Source organism: Salmo salar, chromosome 14, assembly GCF_965601325.2.
Source record: "Salmo salar chromosome 14, fSalSal1, whole genome shotgun sequence".
Lineage (NCBI taxonomy): Eukaryota > Metazoa > Chordata > Actinopteri > Salmoniformes > Salmonidae > Salmo > Salmo salar.
The window spans coordinates 14,063,816-14,087,053 of NC_138304.1; the positions used below are offsets into that span (position 1 = coordinate 14,063,816).

The 23,238-nt window shown below is 44.0% G+C and overlaps 1 protein-coding gene and 1 non-coding gene across 2 annotated transcripts in view; both read right to left on the reverse strand.

Annotated features, from left to right (window-relative positions):
- Window positions 1-351: 351 nt before the first annotated feature.
- The window catches only part of LOC106569005 (anoctamin-8-like), a 30,820-nt gene continuing 7,933 nt past the window's right edge, over window positions 352-23,238 (reverse strand). Inside the window, exons 4-17 of the mRNA XM_045693913.2 lie at window positions 19,648-19,786; window positions 16,642-16,738; window positions 16,213-16,329; window positions 15,872-15,999; window positions 15,131-15,292; window positions 13,790-13,942; window positions 13,103-13,229; window positions 10,765-10,820; window positions 10,551-10,625; window positions 9,793-10,449; window positions 9,365-9,556; window positions 5,941-6,072; window positions 5,035-5,145; window positions 352-1,722 (exon numbers count right to left, since the gene is read on the reverse strand). Of these exons, the coding sequence (XP_045549869.2) occupies window positions 1,048-1,722; window positions 5,035-5,145; window positions 5,941-6,072; window positions 9,365-9,556; window positions 9,793-10,449; window positions 10,551-10,625; window positions 10,765-10,820; window positions 13,103-13,229; window positions 13,790-13,942; window positions 15,131-15,292; window positions 15,872-15,999; window positions 16,213-16,329; window positions 16,642-16,738; window positions 19,648-19,786 (2,821 nt within the window). The 3' untranslated portion in view covers window positions 352-1,047. The remainder of the gene's footprint in view (window positions 1,723-5,034; window positions 5,146-5,940; window positions 6,073-9,364; window positions 9,557-9,792; window positions 10,450-10,550; window positions 10,626-10,764; window positions 10,821-13,102; window positions 13,230-13,789; window positions 13,943-15,130; window positions 15,293-15,871; window positions 16,000-16,212; window positions 16,330-16,641; window positions 16,739-19,647; window positions 19,787-23,238) is intronic.
- Window positions 14,312-14,384, reverse strand: trnak-cuu (transfer RNA lysine (anticodon CUU)). The gene has a single exon. It is a non-coding gene; the product is annotated as a tRNA-Lys (tRNA).

A 23,238-nucleotide genomic window follows, 5' to 3' on the forward strand; every position in this document is an offset into this window, starting at 1 on the left:
TTGGAACTCGGTAGTTTGTTTTGCAACCAAGGACAGACGATTTTTATGCGCTAAGCGCTTCAGCACTCAGCGGTCCCATTCTGTGAGCTTGTGTGGCCTACCACTTCGCAGCTGAGCTTTTGTTGCTCCTAGATGTTTCCACTTGTTGCACTTCACAGTTCCACAATAAAAGCACGTACAGTTGACCAGGGCAGAAATTTGATAAACTGACTAGTTGGAAAGGTGGCATCCTATGATAGTGCTCTTTAGTAAGGCCATTTTACTGACAATGTTTGTCAATGGAGATTGCATGGCTGTGTCCACATACTTTGTATATATATATATATTCCATATATAGTGTATTCTATTTTATATCATAGTTATCATCCTTGGTGTGGTAGAATGTGTTCAAAACGTGATGCATTACAATTCCTCTGGTCTCATGAAGTTTATTGGAGTGTGTTTTGCATCATTGAGGTACATTCACTATTTCATGTAATAAAATAATTAATAGAAAAACAAAGAAAAAGAGAAAAATAGAATATCTGTCAGTCACAGTGAATGTACTCATTCTGTACTATTGCAGGAATAGAAGTTGTCTTTGGCTAATAAGGTGCTTAATAAGACATTTATTTCAGGCATGCAGATGTTTCGCCATGCTTTTTACACATCAAATCTGATGAATGGAAAGACAAAATATGGGATGGAATAAACTGCCATCCAGATCTTACAGAATTGCTTCATGATGATCAGAACCACAAGTCATGCAGTCTTATAACTGCATTTAGTTATGGTACTAGGGCGGGCCTCATTCAAGGGGGTAAACTGTTACAATTTGTACATAGTATCCACTTAGGGTGTCAGTATATAGAACAGATATAGCCTATATTTACTGTCATATCATTTGGATGGTGGAGAATGAACCCAAAACGTGACCTTACATTCTGACCTTACATTACATCTTAGCTTATTTAGTTTATTCAGTATGACCTAAACCATGTTGACAAGAATTAAGTTATTGTTCTTTGCATCCCTTTCTTACATTTTACATATTGCCATGATGATTGACTAACACTTTGAGCCAGAAGTGACAGTATCGTTAGATTGTCTTGTTTCTCCCCTCTCGCTCTCAGACGAGGGTAACAACTCACCTGAGGGAGTTGTATTCAGGTCCTGCCTGGTGGGCTGACTGTTAGGAGTCGTTTGGGGGGTAGCATCGCCTGGTTTGGACGGCTGAGGCCCGTTCACACACACCACTGCCCCCTCTGATCTGCTAAAGCTGAACATCTTCCCTGGGCTGAAGGTCCTGTTGGGGGACTGGGACCTCTCCTGGTTCATGGATGCAGCCGTCACCACAGTCCCCGGTGCTGGTGTTACCGACAACGGCTCCTTCTTCAACTCCGGAGACTTCCGGAACTTGAAGCTGAGGAAGCCTGCTAGTTTGGCTTCTCCCCCGGTTAGGGACTGAGGGGAGAGGGCCGTGCCCGAGGAGAACTTCCCCTGCTGGGGGAAGATCTGCTTGAGCTTCATTACATTGCTGTTGCCCAGCAGAGAGCTGGGTCTCTTGGGCTTGTCCACAGGCTTCCACTGGGTCTTCTCATGGTGATGCTGGTTGTCAGCCTTGTGGTACTCGCTTTCCTTCTGGGCCTTGGCCTGGAGCTCCACCTGACGCTGCAGCTCCTCCTCCTCAAGCTGCCTCCTCAGCTGCTGCTGGGAGTGCTGCTGGGCCTGACGCTCGTGCTTCTGCATATGAACAAGGTAATACTGTATGTATAATATGTGGCAGAAAGAAAGCAGAATTGGCAAGCAACACTATCTGTAACCACGTTCCCATCCACAGTTTTTATGCGAGTAAAGTCATATATCATAAGTTTCAGTGTAATTTTCTAAATGCCGACAGATCATTTGTTCATTCGAAATGATGGGATCTTTTTGTGTCGGTAAAATGCATTATGCTGGAAATGGCGGTGGAAATGCCTTGATATGCAAATATTGATATAATAACCATCACATCATCGTACATTTGGAGACACCCGATGATATGGTATGTGGTCCTCCCACTACGACTCGGGAAACAGTTATTAGGCTACACTACAGTTTGTTAGGTCGGCACTACTCGCTGCCATTTCCGACTCACTCTTCCACGCCGAAACTCCAGCCATGTCTTCCTTCAAAAACACAACAGCCCAAGAAAGTCTTCTTCTTAGGCCTTGGATATCATTCACCGTTTAGTCCACTTTTTTTCCTACTTCAAACTTTGAATTTCGGCGGGTCTTTGGACAAACGTCAGTGGTGCGTGAAAATGTCACCATAACATGCTGACCACACCACTCTCATTACGCATGCGAGCACTGCAAAATAAATGTACACATACATGTCATTCAATCATTTCATCCAAACTGCTCACGAGCGTCTGCATAGCCAGGTGCTACAATATAACTTGGTTCTATTTTTGACGCTTGACCCGCTGCAAGTCCCGCCTCGCTGCAAGTCCTGCCTCTACCAACTCCTCATTGGTTTTAGGAGCATATACCCACGTGGGTGATTGAAAGCTGAACTGAGGTCCATACTCTAGTCCAGTTGGTGGTCGCAATGCACCTTAAAGTTGGTTGCCAACCGTCATATAAAGTCCACAGAAGAAGACTGAAGTAGGAGAGATTATTAGAAACTAACAAAATGTCCCATTTTTTCTGTGGATTAACTGTCGGAGTAGAAAACACACAATTTTGACTCAAAATGGGTCAAAATTCTACAAATATCCAGGAAAAAAAGGACCTTGTGCATTTCAGGTAAAATAACACCCTAATGTTTATATCCCAGGACAAATTAGCTAGCAACAGAAAGCTAGCTAGCTAAATTACCATTCATATTTAATGCTTTTCGACCTGTCCCCAAATTAATATAGTTGGTTCAGAGTTCGGTTTGATATTTCAACCTGCGTGTCCTGATCGTGTCTGGTGTAGGTGGACAAAATCAACATGCGCGTGAGCGGTCTGGTCAGCATGTAAGAGTAGAGCGTTCGTTCTCCGCTGATCAAATTTGATCAACTAAATTCTCAAAAGAGCAGCATGGCAACTTGTCTTGTAGTGCTGTTTTGTACAGTTAACTGTACAAAACACAATTATTTGTTGCCACTCCTGTCCCTGTCGCAGAATGCTTCCTTATGACTGCATGTGATAACATAGCCTACCACAAGGGATTTTATTAACCAGCTTCATGAGGTAGTCACCTGGAATGCTTTTCCAATAGTCTTGAAGGAGTTCCCACATACGCTGAGCACTTGTTGGCTGCTTTTCCTTCAATCTGCAGTCCAACTCATCCCAAACCATCTCAATTGGGTTGAGGTCGGGTGACTGTGGAGGTCAGGTCATTTGATGCAGCACTCCATCACTCTCCTTCTTGGTCAAATAGCCCTTACACATCCTGGGGGTGTGTTTTGGGTCCTTGTCCTGTTGAAAAACAAATGATAGTCCCACTAAGTGCAAACCAGATGGGATGGCATATCGCTGCATAATGCTGTGGTAGCCATGCTGGATAAGAGTGCCTTGAATTCTAAATAAATCACAGACAGTGTCACCAGCAAAGCACCCCCTCACCATCACACCTCCCCCTCCATGCTTCACGGTGGGAACCACACATGCGGAGATCATCCGTTCACCTACCCTGCGTCTCACAAAGACGTGGCGGTTGGAAGCAAAATTCTCAAATTTGGAATCATCAGACCAAAGGACAGATTTTTACCGTTCTAATGTCCACTGCTCATGTTTCTTGGCCTAAGCAAGTCTCTTCTTCTTATTGGTGCCCTTAAGTAGTGGTTTCTTTGCAGCAATTCGACCATGAAGGCCTGATTCACGCAGTCTCCTCTGAACAATTGATGTTGAGATGTGTCTGTTACATGAACTCTGTGAAGCATTTATTTGGGCTGCAATGTGAGGTGCAGTTAATTTACGATTTCTGAGGCTGGAAACTCTAATGAACTTAACCTCTGCAGTAGAGGTAACTCTGGGTCTTCCTTTCCTGTGGCATTCCTCATGAGAGCCAGTTTCATCATAGTGCTTGATCGTTTTTACGACTACACTTGAAGAAACTGTGAAGGTTCTTGACATTTTCTGGATTGACTGACCTTCATGTCTTAAAGTAATGATGGACTGTTGTTTCTCTTGGCTTATTTGACCTGTTCTTGCCATAATATGGACTTGGTCTTTTACTAAATAGGGATATCTTCTGTACACCAACCCTACCTTGTCACAACAAAACTGATTGGCTCAAACATATTAAGAAAATAAATTCCACAAATTAACTTTTAACAAGGTACAACTGTTAATTGAAATGCATTCCAGGTGACCAATGCCAAGAGTGTGCAAAGTTGTCATCAAGGCAAAGGGTGGCTACTTTGAAGAATCTCAAATATAAAATATATTTTTATTTTTCATTTGACTTTTTTGGTTACTACATGATTCCATATGTGTTATTTCATAGTGTTGATGTCTTCACTATTATTCTACCATGTTGACAATTGTAAAAATAAAGAAAAACCCTGGAATGAGTAGGAGTGTCAACTTTTGACTGGTACTGTAAACTTACATGAAAAAGTAAATTTTGTGTGCACTACATCATCACGCACAGTTTTTTTTTGGTGGAAACATACCACTGGTGGGGAAATTTGCAGATTCTAGAATACATGCAAATCTGTCACCAATTGGATGGAAACCTAGCTTGTGACCATCTTTGATTTGTTTCATGACTGTGTAAAGTTAGATGCCATATGCTGACATCAGCTTTCATGACTGTATGAAATATGTTATGTAATGACATTATGACAGCATTATGTTATTATGAAGGCCAACGTTACCAGAGGGTTCAAATGAAGTGTCATACATACTTTTGTCAGTACAAAAGGATTCCCTACAGTGGCTATATGTATCAGAAAATGCAAAGAAAATCCACCAAAAGGACACAAACTTGGAGGATGATAGTGATTGACAAGGGTGAGATGCAAAGTACAGCTTGCTCTGTGGATTTAACCAAAAGATTTTTAGAGCTATGCAACTGTACCTTGAAAGCCTCCCTTCGACGGTACTCTAGTTTGGCCATCTCATCTGCGACCCATCCAGGAATATCAGGGATGGCCACATGGATGACGTATTTGAGGAGGATGGCAAAATGCTGTATATCCCAAAACAAGAAAGGAAACAAACACTGACATGAGAACACAGAAAAGTATAGATTGCTGGTATCAAATCCTAGATGCCATTGCCTGCCGTTGTGCCCTTGAGCAAGGCACTTAACCCCCCCCCCCCACAACAACTGCTCTGCGGGCATCCAATGTGGCAGCCCCCTGCTCCAACCTCTCTAACCTATAAATGTACGTGCGTCTTCCGGAGGGTTTGGGATAAAGCGGAAGTCAAATTTCGGTTAGACCTTGTGTACAATTGATGAATAATGTGATCTTAACCTATATCAGAGCGGATAGAGTATGTGTGATGTTGCAATGCTGTGTGTGGTGTGTAGAGGGAGCTGCTTGCTCTTCTCAAGCCCGGCTAGATCAGCCAATAAAGCATGAGACGCTTACTCTCAGGGTTGTGGGTTTGAGACGCACATTGGGCACAAACATTTTAGCAATAGTTTTTCTCAATTACCTGTCCTTTCCTTTTTAATTTTGAAGACAGCACAATGTGGATCTAACTTCTTGTACAATGCTGCAATTGATATTCAAAACAAGATGTCATCTTTGAGTGAAGGCTATTCACTTGTGTTTAAAGACAACACCTCCTCCTTCTTTTTTTGCTATGCTCCATTGTTTTATATTCTGTAATCTTTGTGGATTTATGTACAGTGTCCTTGGTTTTGATAAAGGTAGTATATAAAAAGTACCACAATTTCTACGATTGTTGTCTGTAGTTGTGGCATCGATCTACTAGGTGTCACAGAGTGAAGACAAAATGGCTGGCTGCGTTTTACCTCCAGTACCACGATGGAGATGATGACCATCTCAGGGCTCAGCCAGGGGAAGAGACGCTGCAGCTGACCACACTGGCCAATGAGATAACAGTTCACCATAATGGCTATCAAGCCCATGGCCTCCATTGCTGTCTGCACACAGAGAGAGTGAAATCTCTGAGGAAAAATAACTTTATGAAATAAATAACTGTTAGCATGCTTTTTTGCAGAGATGCTTGAAATGCCTGATTCTAAAATGGTTCTATGAGCTTAATTGCAGGTGGGGTAAATATACACTGAGTGCACAAAACATTATGAACACCTGTTCTTTCCAAGATATAGACTGACCAGGTGAATCCAGATGAAAGCTATGATCCCTTATTCAAATCAAATAAAATGTTATTGGTCACATACACATGGTTGGCAGATGTTAATGCGAGTGTAATGAAATGCTTGTGCTTCTAGTTCCGACAGTGCAGTAATATCTAACAAGTGATCTAACAATTTCCCAACAACTACCTAATACACACAAATCTAAAGGGGTGAATGAGAATATGTACATATAAATATATGGATGAGCGATGGCCGAGCGGCATAGGCAAGGTGCAATAGATGGTATAATTACAGTATATACATATGATATGAGTAATGTAAGATATGTAAACATTATTAAAGTGGCATTATTTAAAGTGGCATTGTTTAAAGTGACTAATGATCCATTTATTAAAGTGGCCAGTGATTGGGTCTCAATGTAGGCAGCAGCCTCTCTGAGTTAGTGATGGCTGATTAGCAGTCTAATGGCCTTGAGTTAGAAGTTGTTTTTAAGTCTCTCGGTCCCAGCTTTGATGCACCTGTACTGACCTCGCCTTCTGGATGGTAGCGGTGGGAACAGGCAGTGGCTCGGGTGGTTGTTGACCTTGATTATCTTTTTGGCCTTCCTGTGACATCGGGTGCTGTAGGTGTCATGGAGTGCAGGTAGTTTGCCCCCGGTGATGTGTTGTGCAGACCGCACCACCCTCTGGAGAGCCTTGCGGTTGAGGGCGGTGCAGTTGCGTGATACAGCCCGACAGGATGCTCTCGATTGTGCATCTGTAAAAGTTTGTCAAGGTTTTGGGTGACAAGCCAAGCCTCCTGAGGTTGAAGAGGTGCTGATGTGCCTTTTTCACCACACTGTCTGTGTGGGTGGACCATTTCAGTTTGTGATGTGTACGCCAAGGAACTAAAACTTTCCACCTTCTCGAAGTGCAGTACCTTCGATGTGGATAGAGGGGTGCTCCCTCTGCTGTTTCCTGAAGTCCATGATCATCTCCTTTGTTTTGCTGACGTTGAGTGAGAGGTTGTTTTCCTGACATCACACTCCGAGTGTCCTCACCTCCTCCCTGTAGGCTGTCTCGTCGTTGTTGGTCATCAAGCCCACTACTGTTGTGTCGTCTGCAAACTTGATGATTGAGTTGGAGGCATGCATGGCCACGCAGTCGTGGGTGAACAGGGAGTACAGGAGGGGGCTGAGCACGCACCCTTGTGGGGCCCCAGTGTTGAGGGTCAGCGAAATGGAGATGTTGTTTCCTACCTTCACCACCTGGGGGCGGTGTGTCAGAAAGTCCAGGACCCAATTGCACAGGGCGGGGTTGAGACCCAGGGCCTCCAGCTTGATGATGAACTTGGAGGGTACTATGGTGTTGAATGCTGAGCTGTAGTCAATGAACAGCATTCTTACATAGGTATTCCTCTTGTCCAGATGGGATAGGGCAGTGTGCAGTGTGATGGCGATTGCAACGTCTATGGACCTGTTGGGGCGGTATGTAAACTGAAGTGGGTCAAGGGTGTCCGGTAAGGTGGAGGTGATGTGATCCTTGACTAGTCTCACAAAGCACTTCATGATGACAAAAGTGAGTGCTACGTGGCGGTAGTCATTTAGTTCAGTTATCTTTGCCTTCTTTGGTACAGGAACAATGGTGGCCATCTTGAAGCATGTGGGGACAGCAGACTGGGATAGTGAGTGATTGAATATGTCTGTAAACACACCAGCCAGCTGGTCTGCGCATGCTCCGAGGACACCGCTATGGATGCCGTCTGGGCCAGCAGCCTTGCGAGGGTTAACATGTTTAAATGTTTTACTCACATCAGCCATGGAGAAGGAGAAGGGGTGGGCGCAGTCCTTGTTAGCGGGCCGTGACGGTGGCACTTTATTATCCTCAAAGCTGGCAAAGAAGTTGTTTAGTTTGTCTGGAAGTGTGACGTTGGTGTCCGTGACGTGGCTGGTCTTTTTCTGTTGTCCGTGGTTTCCTGTAAACCCTGTCACATATGTCTTGTGTCTGAGCCGTTGAATTGCGACTCCAATTTCTCCCTGTACTGGCATTTCACTTGTTTGATTGCCTTGCGGAGGGAATAACTATACTGTTTATATTCAGCCATATTCCCAGACCTCTTTCAATGGTTAAATGCGGTGGTTTGCATGAATGCCGCCATCCATCCATGGTTTCTGGTTAGAGTAGGTTTCAATAGTCACAGTGGGTACAACATCTCCAATGCACTTCTTTATAAACTCACTCACGAGTCAGCGTATAGATCGATGTTGTTCTCTGAGGCTGACCGGAACATATCCCAGAAGATTCCAGTTTACATAGAGTCCAATGACTCCACAGGGATGCTGGCCCAAGTTGACTCCAATGCTTCCCACAGTTGTGTCAAGTTGGCTGGTGGACAGTTGAGTGTGAAAAATCCAGCAGCGTTGGAGTTCTTGACACAAACATGTGCGCCTGGCACCAACTACCGTACCCCGTTCAAAGGCACTTTTTTCCTTTTGTCTCAAGGCTTAAAAATCCTTCTTTAACCTGTTGTCTCCTCCCGTTCATCTACACTGATTGAAGTGGATTTAACAAGTGACATCAATACACTCAGTGTAAATCTATATACTGTGTGCTATTCAGAGGGTGAAAGGCAACACAAAAGGAAAAAAAAGTGCCTTTGAACGGGGTACGGTAGTTGGTGCCAGGCGCACATGTTTGTGTCAAGAACTGCAACGCTGCTGGATTTTTCACACTCAACTGTCCACCAGCCAACTTGACACAACTGTGGGAAGCATTGGAGTCAACTTGGGCCAGCATCCCTGTGGAATGCTTTCGACACCTTGTAGAGTCCATGCACAGATTAATTGAGGCTGTTCAGAGAGGGTGCAACTCAATATTTGGAAGGTGTTCTTAATGTTTTGTACACTCAGTGTACGTCTATATACTGTATGTCTAAATTATGTGAATATACTCTATGTCCTGGGTTATTCCAGGATAAACTCATATTGGAGAGTAGGAGTGCTGACCTAGGATGATTTTTGCCATTTAGATCATAATGAATAGGATTATATGAACAAGGGGGACCTGATTCTAGATCAACACTCCTACTGTGAAACATATTTTCAATACGGGCTCAGATGTGAGCGACCAATGACCTGCCACTGTCCAATGCTCTCCACCCTCTGGCCAAAGGGCCTCTGCAGGCCTGTGCAGAGCTTCAAGGCGTCACTCCGGATTTCGATGATGTTGTTGATGAGGGCCCACATGGCAGCCAGCGGGAAGGCGGAGGAGAAGAGCACCACGTAGCCAAACTGGATGAACATCTCCTGGTAGTCCTGCAGGGTGTCCTGTTGGGTCAGAGGTCAAAGGTTAGAGGTTAAAGTCACAGTCACAAAGTCACATAGAATAGCATTTGTGTTTCAAATCACTTTTTACTTTAAATTTCAATGTACTGCTGCATGCACCAGCTACTAACACTAGCCAGAAATACTGTCCAAGTCCATTAAATTAAACTAAACTCGTGTCCAATATAAACCGACAGCAGGTCAAGTTCATAACAACAGATCTGATGACTAAGACACACCTCATATGTCTGCATGCAGCTCTCAACCTCTGCTTGGCTGAGAATGACAGACTTGGGCTCATCAGGCGGTTCAATCCAGGACTTTGTTGCCTCTTTGTCTGGGATTGGACTCTTCCATCTCTGACATACTAGCGTGTCATAGCCATTTGGTGGGGAGACACTAGTCTCCTTGGTCTCAGAGGACTCATAAGTGTCAATGTCAGTGACAATCTCAAAGATGCTGGAAGGATCCATGCCCTCCTCCACCAACGTGGGACTGTCCTCCAAGAAGCTGTCCTCTGGCTGGGTCGCCAAGGCAATGTCCCTGGCAACATGCACCTTCTCATTGAAGCTAATCTTCCGTTGCTTCAGTGTGTAATTTATGTCCCACTCTGCCTCTGTAAACCTATAGCCAGCTTTTAGATCTCCTCTCTTCTTCTGTTCTGTCTGTCCAGGAAGTGTGGCAGGGCCTTTGGGGCTTAGCAGGGACTGGATAGTCCATGAAGCCTGGGCCTTTCCTAGAGCCAGGCGGCTGTACTTGAGCACTATGGCCTGGAGAATCTCCCACACGACCTTGGGGGTAAATACTCCTAGTTTGTGATGCTCGTACAGATAAGGCTGGAGCACTTCCTTGATGTTCTGGAGGAACTGGCGGAAGATCAGGAGAGTGGCTAGCGTCTGTGAGGAGACAGTGTGAGATATTCAGTTGCTATTCTTTGGGGAAAATAATTTTGTTCAATCATGTTTTCCATTATCCGAATCTAATTGACAGATTTTACCTCCTTCAGTCGCTCCATGTCCTTGAGGTAGAATCCGATGTAGAAAAGGCTAAGGTAAGAATTGATAAACTCAAACTGCAAAATGAAGAGAAGGACTTTAAATCAGACATGCCATTTATAAACATATATACAAAAGTGTTAGTCAATAATACACCCCTGTGAATAACAGTGGTTAGTATGGTCTAAATAAAAAAATAAGAAATATCTAACTTACAAAAACCATTTTAATGATGAGATTATTCTCATAGGCACTCTGAAGTCTGTAGTTCTCTGTAAGAAAATAATACCAATCATCAAAAGACATTGCTCCATTTGATACTGATTACTGAACAAACCTGTGTGATCACTTTGTACAACACTACGTACCTGGTTTGAGGAGTTAGCGAGGTAACTTTGGTCAATTTTTGAGTTCAACTCGGGATAACCGGTACTACGAAAGTGGCTCACATTTTAGACAGGTACATTTATATGGCAACGATTCCTTCAGAACTAACCTGCTCCAGGGCTGGCTAACTCAGGGCTAACTCTATTAATCCTGAATGAAATGTCTGAGCTGCAAGTTGAGGACCAATTAAAACAGATTTCCTCCCTTTGACAAAGATTGCATCATCGGCATCTTCATTTGAGGAAAAGGACTGATTTAAATATTGTTTTTGTGTGTGTTAAGAAATAGTCATGTTAAAATACTTAATAAAAATTATTTTATCGATAGGAATGGGGAAAAAAGCACACATTAATAAGCACAACAAAAACAGCATTAACAATAAGTAATAAAATAAAGACGGGACTTCTAAAAGCCTATTTCACACCATAGCCTGCTAAATCTGCAAGATAACTTTTCTTAAATTTTGACTTCGGCACAAAGGAAAATGTGGCACTGAATTGCCCATGGATGTTTCAGCATGGCCTCAATGAAGAGTTTGGCATTCGACTAGCCACGTGCGACATGCACGCACAGTTACAAGTCTGCTAGAGTTAGTGGCAGGTGGACGAGCAATATCTACCGTCAGTGGCGTTGCGGTGCCTGGAGAAGTGGGTATACTCTAATTTTGCTAAACAAAATCCAAACGGCCCGCCCGGTGAAGGAAAGGCGCCCTTGTGTGAAAAATTCTATGAGAAACCGTGACGTACTCTGAATGATCTAAAATGATAAATCCCATATTGGTGTTTCACAGTCAAGCCAACCCAAGTTGTATTGAGCAAGTAGGCTAATAGTAGGCCTACTATTGAAATAGATAAATGAGGCTGTCAACTGAGTCAGAAATTCACAGGTTTCAGATTTTTTTTCGCTCTCAAAGTCACACTTTTATTCATAGAAAAACAACACATTTTATGTTCTAGTCCACAACAATGCTTAAACCACATCAGGTGACCACTTTTGATGTCTGGGAAGAATCTGAGACATTTACATTTTTTTGTGTTGTTACCCTTTTATTCAAGTGTGCAGGCTCCTAGCACTGATGTTTGGTTAGCGGTGTTTCAGTAGCGCACATGAGATGGAGTTTGCAAAACAAATGGCCACTGTATTGATGCAAATAATCAATATATTATTCTGCCAGGTAGGCATAGGCTACTTTATACCTAGTTAACATTTAATTGAGAAGATTTTTGGGAAAGCCTTTCCATCTACAAGAAGACAGTTAGGCCTATCATTTGCTCCAATATATTTTTCCTATTCCTTAATTGTTTGAAACATGGACGTTTTTACTTCATATTGTGAGGCATGTCTTACCTTGTTTCAAAGTAGCCAAGCCAAAAACCGATCAATTTTTTTAAACACTTCCTCATATTTGCTCTCCTGTTCTATTTGTTTTCAAATCAACTTTCTTTCATTGTCTAGCAGCCAAAGGCATTATCCTAGTCACACAGTATTAGCAACCCATGATAGTTGTTGCATCTTTAGATCTCCCCCTTTCTAAAATTCAAACAGATATCTCTGTCCATGAAACCGCTTGCTTGCGGTGAGCATTTTAGAACGGTGTTTTCCTACAAATTGCATTTTGGAACATTTGCGTGCAGGGCCTACACTACCACCATATGCACATTGCTGCACTTAAAATGTGAAAAAATACGATTTTATAAAAATTCTAAGCGAAACATTCAGATCTTTTCCATCAGCCTTATTAATTTATACTTCGTGTACCTCCACATCACTAATTTGATACACATCAGTGGGGATTAAGAAATTAGTATATGCAATGCCGACTGAAAAAAAAGTGGGTATACGGCATATACCTGCGTATAGCCTCCACTACACCATTGTCCACAGTCGTAATACGGATGAAAAGCTAACTGAAGCTGGCTATCTTTTGAAAACCCTTTGTAGATCTAGCTTGCATCGTAGTATACCCATCTATAGAGATCAAAGCCAGTATTCTTAAAGCATCTCAGACTAAGAATGCTGATCTAGGATCAGTTTTGCCTTGCATATCATAATGAATAAGATTACATGGACATCCTAGACACGTACTTCTATTCTGAGATGGGTGCTCACTGTTCCAATCATTCCTCACCTGGTGCTGATGTTAATGAATCTCAGCTGCACAGCTTACCCATATAATTGAGCCAATGGGCAATCTTCCTATACACCTCATCACATACAGTCACAACGATGGCCAGCAACATTTTAGGAATGAATCTTGTGATACTGGGTAATTCCTTAATTTCCATCACAAACTCCTATAAAAAAAGGAGATAAACCACAACATAGGTATATTTAATTACAGAAAGACAGGTTAATTAGCACTGTAGCCATTCTCTTTTATTTTAAAAGTGCTTACTTCTCAAAATGTAATTGGCTTGCATGTGATTTAAATGGGATAGTGTATTTAAATGGGGCGGCAGGTAGCCTAGTGGTTAGTGTTGGGCCAGTAACTGAAAGGTTGCTAGATTGAATTCCTGAGCTGACAAGGTAAAAATCTGTCGTTCTGCCCCTGAACAAGGCAGTTAACCCACTGTTCCTAGGCTGTCATTGTAAATAAGAATTTGTTCTTAACTGACTTGCCTCGTTAAAAGAAAAAAATCTATATATAAAAAAATGCACTAATCGTACCTGACATTAAAACTACCAAGTGCTTTGATGAAAGGAGCTCCCCTCTAAACGTGTCAGCAATACATATTATTAATGGGAATTAAGCTGCCGCCCTGAACCTTTTTGCAATACCAGACCATGTTTGATGATCATAACTTTGGGAATATGTCTGATGAGACTATTTCCTGTTGACTTTCCTGTCTCTTACCTGCATCTCCAGACAGACAAGCATGGCTAAGAAGACAAAGCAGAGACAGAGAAGACAGATGGGGAGGCTGACCATCCACCTGAACATTGTCCTCTTCCAGGGTGGGTAGTATAACTCCTCGCAGCCTGTTATTGGACTGCATCGCTTCACACCCTGCACACAGAGATGCAGGCTTAGTCGAACACCAACTAAAATACTTGCGCCCAACGTGGGGCTCAAACCCACAACGCTGAGAGTAAGAGTCTCATGCTCTACTGACTGAGCTAGCTGCTGCTTTTTAAGCCACAGGAGGCATGTGTCCCCCAAAAATAAGCCAGTAGTTGAGAAGCATCTAACATATTTCCACACCATGTGGCGCTCAAACCGACAACCCTGAGATGAAGAGTCCCACGCTCTACCACATGAGCTAGCCAGGCCTGATAGAAATAGTGACAACGGCCTGTTTAGAAACCACAGGAGTCATGTGTCCCCCAAAGACACAATGGTAGTTGAGAAGATCAGGAACACCAGCTAAAATATTTACGCCCAACGTGGGGCTCGAACCCACGACCCTGAGATTAAGAGTCTCATGCTCTACCGACTGAGCTAGCCGGGCCTGATAGCAACAGTGACAACTGCCCGTTTAGAAATCTCAGGAGGCATGTATCCCTGTCCCAACCCTTGGAATTCACACAACACTCTCCAAGCCTAGAGCTCATATTACTTATCACTGTAGACCTGTAAACTCTGGCCCTGGAACAACCCTGGAAAAGCTATTTGAGGCTGGTGATGGAATTTGTACTCTGGCCATAGTCCTGAAGGAACCAAAAAGCACTGGTAGTATTCTAAGGCTGGGATTCAATCTAAGGTGTGTTGTAGAGCGCTATCGACAATACGTCTTTTAAATGCAATGTTCCCACAGCAGATGTTGGCTCAATTCGGAAAGTACCTTTAAATGTCAATGGCTCCACAACGCGCCTCAGATTGAATCTCGGACTAATCTCCAGAACTAAAGTATTGCGTAATTGGTCCGCTGCTCGATCAAGTTCTGGGTCCAAACATTTTAAGAGAAGAGATGAAGAGATGCTAGAACAAGGAGCGGAACCAGAACGAGGAGCTCCACCCTCTCTCTTTGCACGTTCCATCCCCGAATGTTCCATCCCCTTCTAAAATTCGAAAGATTCTAACACCTTTGAAATCGTGATATGTCCAAATAACCAGTGACTGCTGCTCATTACCCCACGCATCCCATTCCTTCCCGACAGATTCTACGGTACCAGTTATGTTTACATAGATGTGTCCGCGAGAGATTAATCTCAGCCTAACTCTGAAATTAATAGGATGCAATAATAGGACACTCACCCGAAACTGGCGACGGGGCTCCTCAAGGGGCTCGGCAGGTGTGTCCAGTGTTCCCCACATGTATGCCAGCTCGGCCTCTCTCCGCTTCCATCTCTCCAGGAAGAGCGTCGCCCACACCACGTTGAAAAGGGCAAACACTACACAGCAGATGTCCTGGCTGGTCTGTTGGCGAGTGGGTGAGCCACATGAGATACATACAAATCATAGGGACCTTTGTACAGTAACTCAAAAGAACAATGGACTGTATCATTTTACATTGAAGTCATTTAGCAGACGTTCTTATCCAGAGCGAATTAGATGAGAAAAGTGCCTTGCTCAAGGGTACATCGACAGATTTTTCACCTTGTCGGCTTGGGGAATTGAACTACTAGGCTACCTGCCATGTCACAGGGATAGTAAGAGCTGTGGTGGGTGATACAGTTTTGAAGTATAGGCCAACACATCCATGTTTTGTTACATGCTGTTTTATGCATTGATTGTGAAAAGAAACACCTTCACATATTCCCACAACAGGTGAGTCATTTGTATTGTATAACTGTGAAATCCCATTGTGTATGTTAGCTACATTTAGCCTAGTCCACGATCTGTTTGTGCTATCTTGCCAACTCCTATGTCACTGTCACTGGCAGATTAGGTAGTAGGCTGAACTACATTGTGTATGATACATTAGTTACTGTATATTGACAGGTTTATTGGCCAGTGTGTGGTCTCCATTGAGGCATGTGATGCTGGATCATCTACCTGGTCAGCCTCTGCCAGGATCCACATCAGGAAGCCAACGACTGCAGGGTACAGCATGGAGTTGGTGTAGAAGCCCAGCCAGGCAAAGTACATTCCGATTTTCACCCCAAAGTAATCACAGACGTCATCTAACAGACATGGACCAACAGACATGGACCAACAGACATGGACCAACAGACATGGACCAACAACATGGACAAAAGACAGACAAAATGGGTTATTGGCTTCAGCTAGTGAATGATCATTTGAAGAAATGTGTATCTTTCCATTGATATTGCATTTGTAGTGCAGATAATTGTAACAATATGTAATGCTGTATTGTCTCAACAGGTGCTGCTCACCCAAAGGCTGTCTCTCACAGACAGCTTGGACCCATGACGTCATCAGCTGACTGAGGATCCGTTGCTCGTGTAGAGGAAACACTTGACAGATTACTCCTCTGGCCACCAGCTCTGGAACTATAATAAAAAGTGAATACCATTCATCAGATGATTTTATCCATTGCAACTGACGGTCATATGCGTATATTTAAAAAAAAATGTTTTTTTTAATGTATGTGTGGTCCAAGGAATCTAACTCCCTATCCTGACGTTACAAACTCTACCAACTGAGCAATAGAGGAATACATTATTCATGTCCCTACTCTCCAAACATATTTAAACGTTTGAGATCAATCAACATAGTTATCAGTCAATAATGAAGCCGTCTTACTGTATATGTTGTTATGCTGTAGAGAAAGGGATTGATGAAATACAAAAATAACAGTTTACTGATTGGTTGTCCCTCCAGGAAGTGGATGTTGTGAAGGACCGCCCCTGGTTTGGCACGTAGGTTATCCAGCCAGTACTTGATGATACTCTGACGCTCCTAAAGACAAGGTAAGAGCGGAACAACCACATAGATTAAGGGAACAAGGTAAAAGTCAGCAACAGCACATACACTATATATGCAAAAGTATGTGGACACCCCTACAAATTAGTGGATTCGGCTATTTCAGTCACACCCGTTGCTGACAGGTGAATACAATCAAGCACACAGCCATGCAATCTCCATAGACAAACATTGACAGCAGAATGGCCTAACTGAAGAGCTCAGTGACTTTCAACGTGGCATTGTCATAGGATGCCACCTTTCCAACAAGTCAGTTTGTCAAATTTCTGCCCTGCTAGATCTGCCCCGGTCAACTGTATGTGCTGTTATTGTGAAGTGGAAACATCTAGGACCAACAATGAAGTGGTAGGTATGCCAGACAAGCTCACAGAACCGGACCGCCGAGTGCTGAAGCGCCTAGCACATAAAAATCATCTGTCCTCGGTTGTAGCACTCACTACCGAGTTCCAAACTGACTCTGGAAGCAATGTTAGCACAAGAACTGTTTGTCGGAAGCTTCATGAAATGGATTTCCATGGCTGAGCAGCCACACACAAGCCTAAGATTACCATGTGCAATGCCAAGCGTCGGCTGGAGTGGTGTAAAGCTCGCCACCATTGGACTCTGGAGCAGTGGACAAGCGTTCTCTGGAGTGATGAATCACGCTTCACCATCTGCTGGTCTGACGGACGAATCTGAGAACGCTACCTGCCCGAATGCATAGTCCCAACTGTAAAGTTTGGTGAAAGAGGAATAATAGTCTGGGGCTATTTTTCATGGTTCGGGCTAGGCCCCTTAGTTCCAGTGAAGGGAAATCTTAACACTACAGCCTCCAATAACATTCTAGACAATTCTGTGCTTCCAACTTTGTGGCAACAGTTTGGGGAAGGCCCTTTCCTGTTTCAGCATGACAATGCCACCGTGCACAAAGCGAGGTCCATACAGAAATGGTTTGTCGAGATCGGTGTGGAAGAACTTGATTGGCCTGCACAAAACCCTGACCTCAACCCTATCAAACACCTTTGGGGTGAATTGGAATGCCGACTGCGAGCCAGGCCTAATCGCCCAACATCAGTGCCCGACCTCACTAATGCTCTTTTGGCTGAATGAAAGCAAGTCCCTGCAGCAATGTTTCCACATCTAGTGGAAAGCCTTCCCAGAAGAGTGTAGGCTGTTATACACTGCTCAAAAAAATAAAGGGAACACTAAAATAACACATCCTAGATCTGAATGAATGAAATAATCTTATTAAATACTTTTTTCTTTACATAGTTGAATGTGCTGACAACAAAATCACACAAAAATAATCAATGGAAATCCAATTTATCAACCCATGGAGGTCTGGATTTGGAGTCACACTCAAAATTAAAGTGGAAAACCACACTACAGGTTGATCCAACTTTGATGTAATGTCCTTAAAACAAGTCAAAATGAGGCTCAGTAGTGTGTGGCCTCCACGTGCCTGTATGACCTCCCTACAATGCCTGGGCATGCTCCTGATGAGGTGGCGGATAGTCTCCTGAGGGATCTCCTCCCAGACTTGGACTAAAGCATCCGCCAACTCCTGGACAGTCTGTGGTGCAACGTGGCGTTGGTGGATGGAGCGAGACATGATGTCCCAGATGTGCTCAATTGGATTCAGGTCTGGGGAACGGGCGGGCCAGTCCATAGCATCAATGCCTTCCTCTTGCAGGAACTGCTGACACACTCCAGCCACATGAGGTCTAGCATTGTCTTGCATTAGGAGGAACCCAGGGCCAACCGCACCAGCATATGGTCTCACAAGGGGTCTGAGGATCTCATCTTGGTACCTAATGGCAGTCAGGCTACCTCTGGCGAGCACATGGAGGGCTGTGCGGCCCCCCAAAGAAATGCCACCCCACACCATGACTGACCCACCGCCAAACCGGTCATGCTGGAGGATGTTGCAGGCAGCAGAACGTTCTCCACGGCGTCTCCAGACTGTCGCGTCTGTCACATGTGCTCAGTGTGAACCTGCTTTCATCTGTGAAGAGCACAGGGCGCCAGTGGCGAATTTGCCAATCTTGGTGTTCTCTGGCAAATGCCAAACGTCCTGCACGGTGTTGGGCTGTAAGCACAACCCCCACCTGTGGACGTCGGGCCCTCATACCACCCTCATGGAGTCTGTTTCTGACCGTTTGAGCAGACACATGCACATTTGTGGCCTGCTGGAGGTCATTTTGCAGGGCTCTGGCAGTGCTCCTCCTGCTCCTCCTTGCACAAAGGCGGAGGTAGCGGTCCTGCTGCTGGGTTGTTGCCCTCCTACGGCCTCCTCCACGTCTCCTGATGTACTGGCCTGTCTCCTGGTAGCGCCTCCATGCTCTGGACACTACGCTGACAGACACAGCAAACCTTCTTGCCACAGCTCGCATTGATGTGCCATCCTGGATGAGCTGTACTACCTGAGCCACTTGTGTGGGTTGTAGACTCCGTCTCATGCTACCACTAGAGTGAAAGCACCGCCAGCATTCAAAAGTGACCAAAACATCAGCCAGGAAGCATAGGAACTGAGAAGTGGTCTGTGGTTACCACCTGCAGAACCATTCCTTTATTGGGGGTGTCTTGCTAATTGCTTATAATTTCCACCTGTTGTCTATTCCATTTGCACAACAGCATGTGAAATTTATTGTCAATCAGTGTTGCTTCCTAAGTGGACAGTTTGATTTCACAGAAGTGTGATTGACTTGGAGTTACATTGTGTTGTTTAAGTGTTCCCTTTATTTTTTTGAGCAGTATAGTAGCAATGGGGGGACCAACTACATATTAATGCCCATGATTTTGGAATGAGATGTTTGACGAGCAGGTGCCCAAATACTTTAGGAAATGAAGTGTATATCAGAGATGTTTAAATATGTTTGAAGATTATGCCCATAACGGATACAAACCTGTGAGGTGAAAAAGCACAACTCGCTCTCTATGTTCTCATAGATGTTATCTTCCTCACAGGAAAACCTGCGTGTTCCGCCTCCGTACTGTGGTTTCACCACTTTGTGCATTCCCAACAGCTCTGCACCACGCAGCAAGCTGAGGAGAAATGGAGAATGAGGGGAATTAGGATTTTAGCGGGTCAGATATTGCCTTTAATTTACAGTCCTGTTTCAGTCTCTATTTACCTATCCTGATCCCATATCTGACTTTGCTGTCTTGCCAACTCCTCCTATGGTCACTGTGATACCGAACATTGCAACACAGAACACAAATATCTGGAACCAGGTCACTATTTACGAATTTGATGTTTACGAATGATGTGGTAACAATGTGAGTACTTCGGCTGCCAAATAGTGGTGCTTGTTTCAAACAATTACACAGAAACAAAATAGTACTTATTAGGTAATTATCAAGTTTTCAAGTTTTAATGTCATATGCACGAGTACAGTGAAATGCCTTTCTTGCAAGCTAACCCCAACAATGCAGTAATAAATATCAATGTAGCACTAAAAATGACATACAGTAGAACACACAAGAAATAAAAAGAAGAAATGAGAAGAACATGAGTAAGTAAGCATACTATACAGTATGCCCATAGGGGCACAGGGGCATTGGGGCACAGGGGCATACCATACAGTATGCCCATAGGGGCACAGGGGCATACTATATAGTGCCGTCGGAAAGTATTCAGACCTATTCACTAAGAGACCCTGTGAGCTAACAGACCAGCCCAGTGTCTCACAGATACAGGAGCCAGATGATTCTCTGCGGCGAAACGCCTTACAATTCAATTCAGCAGGCGACACAAAATCAAATCAAATCAAATTTTATTGGTCACATACACATGATTAGCAGATGCTATTGCGAGTGTAGCAAAATGCTTGTGCTTCTAGTTCCGACAGTGCAGTAATATCTAACAAGTAATCTAACAATTCTACAACAACTACCTAATTAATACACACAAATCTAAAGGGGTGAATGAGAATATGTACATGTACAGTTGAAGTCGGAAGTTTACATACACCTAAGCCAAATACATTTAATCTCAGTTTTTCACAATTCCTGACATTTAATTCTAGTAAAAATTCCCTGTCTTAGGTCAGTTAGGATCACCACTTTATTTTAAGAATGTGAAATGTCAGAATAATAGTAGAGAGAATTATTTCTTTCAGCTTTTATTTCTTTCATCACATTCCCAGTGGGTCAGAAGTTTACATACACTCAATTAGTATTTGGTAGCATTGCCTTTAAATTGTTTAACTTGGGTCAAACGTTTCAGGTAGCCTTCCACATCTTGAGATGATGCTTCAATATACCCACTTAATTTTCCTCCCTCATGATGCCATCTATTTTGTGAAGCGCACCAGTCCCTCCTGCAGCAAAGCATCCCCACAACATGATGCTGCCACCCCCATGCTTCACGGTTGGGATGGTGTTCTTCGGCTTGCAAGCTTCCCCCTTTTTCCTCCAAACATAACGATGGTCATTATGGCCAAACAGTTCTATTTTTGTTACATCAGACCAGAGGACATTTCTCCAAAAAGTACAATCTTTGTCCCCATGTGCAGTTGCAAACCGTAGTCTGGCTTTTTTATGGCGGTTTTGGAGCAGTGGCTTCTTCCTTGCTGAGCGGCCTTTCAGGTTATGTCGATATTGGACTCGTTTTACTGTGGATATAGATACTTTTGTACCTATTTCCTCCAGCATCTTCACAAGGTCCTTTGCTGTTGTTCTGGGATTGATTCACACTTTTCGCACCAAAGTACGTTCATCTCTAGGAGACAGAATGCGTCTCCTTCCTGAGCGGAATGACGGCTGCGTGGTCCCATGGTGTTTATACTTGCGTACTATTGTTTGTACAGATGAACGTGGTACCTTCAGGCATTTGGAAATTGCTCCCAAGGATGAACCAGACTTGTGGAGGTCTACAATATTTTTTCTGAGGTCTTGGCTGATTTATTTTGATTTTCCCATGATGTCAAGCAAAGAGGCACTGAGTTTGAAGGTAGGCCTTGAAATACATCCACAGGTATACCTTCAATTGACTCAAATGATGTCAATTAGCCTATCAGAACCTTCTAAAGCCATGACATCATTTTCTGGAATTTTACAAGCTGTTTAAAAGCACAGTCAACTTAGTGTATGTAAACTTCTGACCCAGTGGAATTGTGATACAATGAATTACAAGTGGAAAAATCTGTCTGTTAACAATTGTTGGAAAAATTGCTTGTGTCATGCACAAAGTAGATGTCCTAACTGACTTGCCAAAACTATAGTTTGTTAACAAGAAAGTGGTTGAAAAACGAGTTTTAATGACTCCAACCTAAGTGTATATGTAAACTTCCGACTTCAACTGTAAGTATATGGATGAGCGATGGCCGAGCGGCATAGGCAAGGTGCAGTAGATGGTATAAAATACAGTATAAACGTGATATGACTAATGTAAGATATGTAAACATTATTAAAGTGGCATTATTTAAAGTGCCATTTCTTGAACACTGCAGGTCCTCGCTGCTACTCAGAAGCATCATGCCCATAGGGGCGCAGGGGCATGTATACAGTGCCTTAGGAAAGTATTCAGACCCCTTGACTTTTTCCACATTTTGTTAAGTTACAGCCTTATTCTAAAATTGATTCATGCCATCTTGCTGTGCGGGAACCAGCCCAAATCTCTGGGTACTCATCGACTCTGGGGCCGATGAGAGCTTTATGGACGCTACCATGGCGTCCGAGCTGGGAATTCCCACTCAGCCCCTCTCCATTCCCATGGACATTAGAGCGGTGGACGGGCACTCTATAGGCCTGTTCACCCACAATACCACCCCATCAACCTACGTGTGTCAGGGAACCACAGCGAGCAAATCCAATTTCTGCTTATTAAGTCTCCTCATGTTCCCGTTGTATTGGGATTCTCTTGGCTCCAGCGACACAATCCCTTTATAGACTGGTCTGCTCGTGCCAACATGGGCTGGAGCCCGTTCTGCCACTCTCATTGCCTGAAGTCAGTGCAGCCTGCCCCGGGACATCTTCCTGGCGGCTCGGAATTTCTCCGGACCTCTCCGACCATTCCTGCGGAGTACCAGGACCTCCCGGAGGTGTTCAGTAAGGCCTGCACCAACCCTATGACTGCGGGATTGACCTTCTCCCTGGCACCACTCCGCTCCGGGGACAACTGTACTCTCTGTTGGGTCCTGAGACCAAGGCTATGGAGACCTACATTGAGGACTCCCTAGCTGCAGGGTTCATCCGTCTTTCTGCCTCCCCCTCCGGCGCAGGGTTCTTCTTTGTGGAGAAGAAGGACAAAACCCTGCAGCTGTGCATCGACTACCAGGGCCTCAACGACATCACTTGAAAACCGCTACCCGCTACCACTCATCTCATCGGCCTTCGAGCCGCTCCAGGGGGCCACCGTGTTCTCCAAGCTGGACCTACAGAACGCATACCACCTGGTGAGGATACGGGAAGGGGACGAGTGGAAGACTGCCTTCAACACGGCCAGCGGTCACTACGAGTATCTGGTCATGCCATTTGGCCTTACCAATACCCCT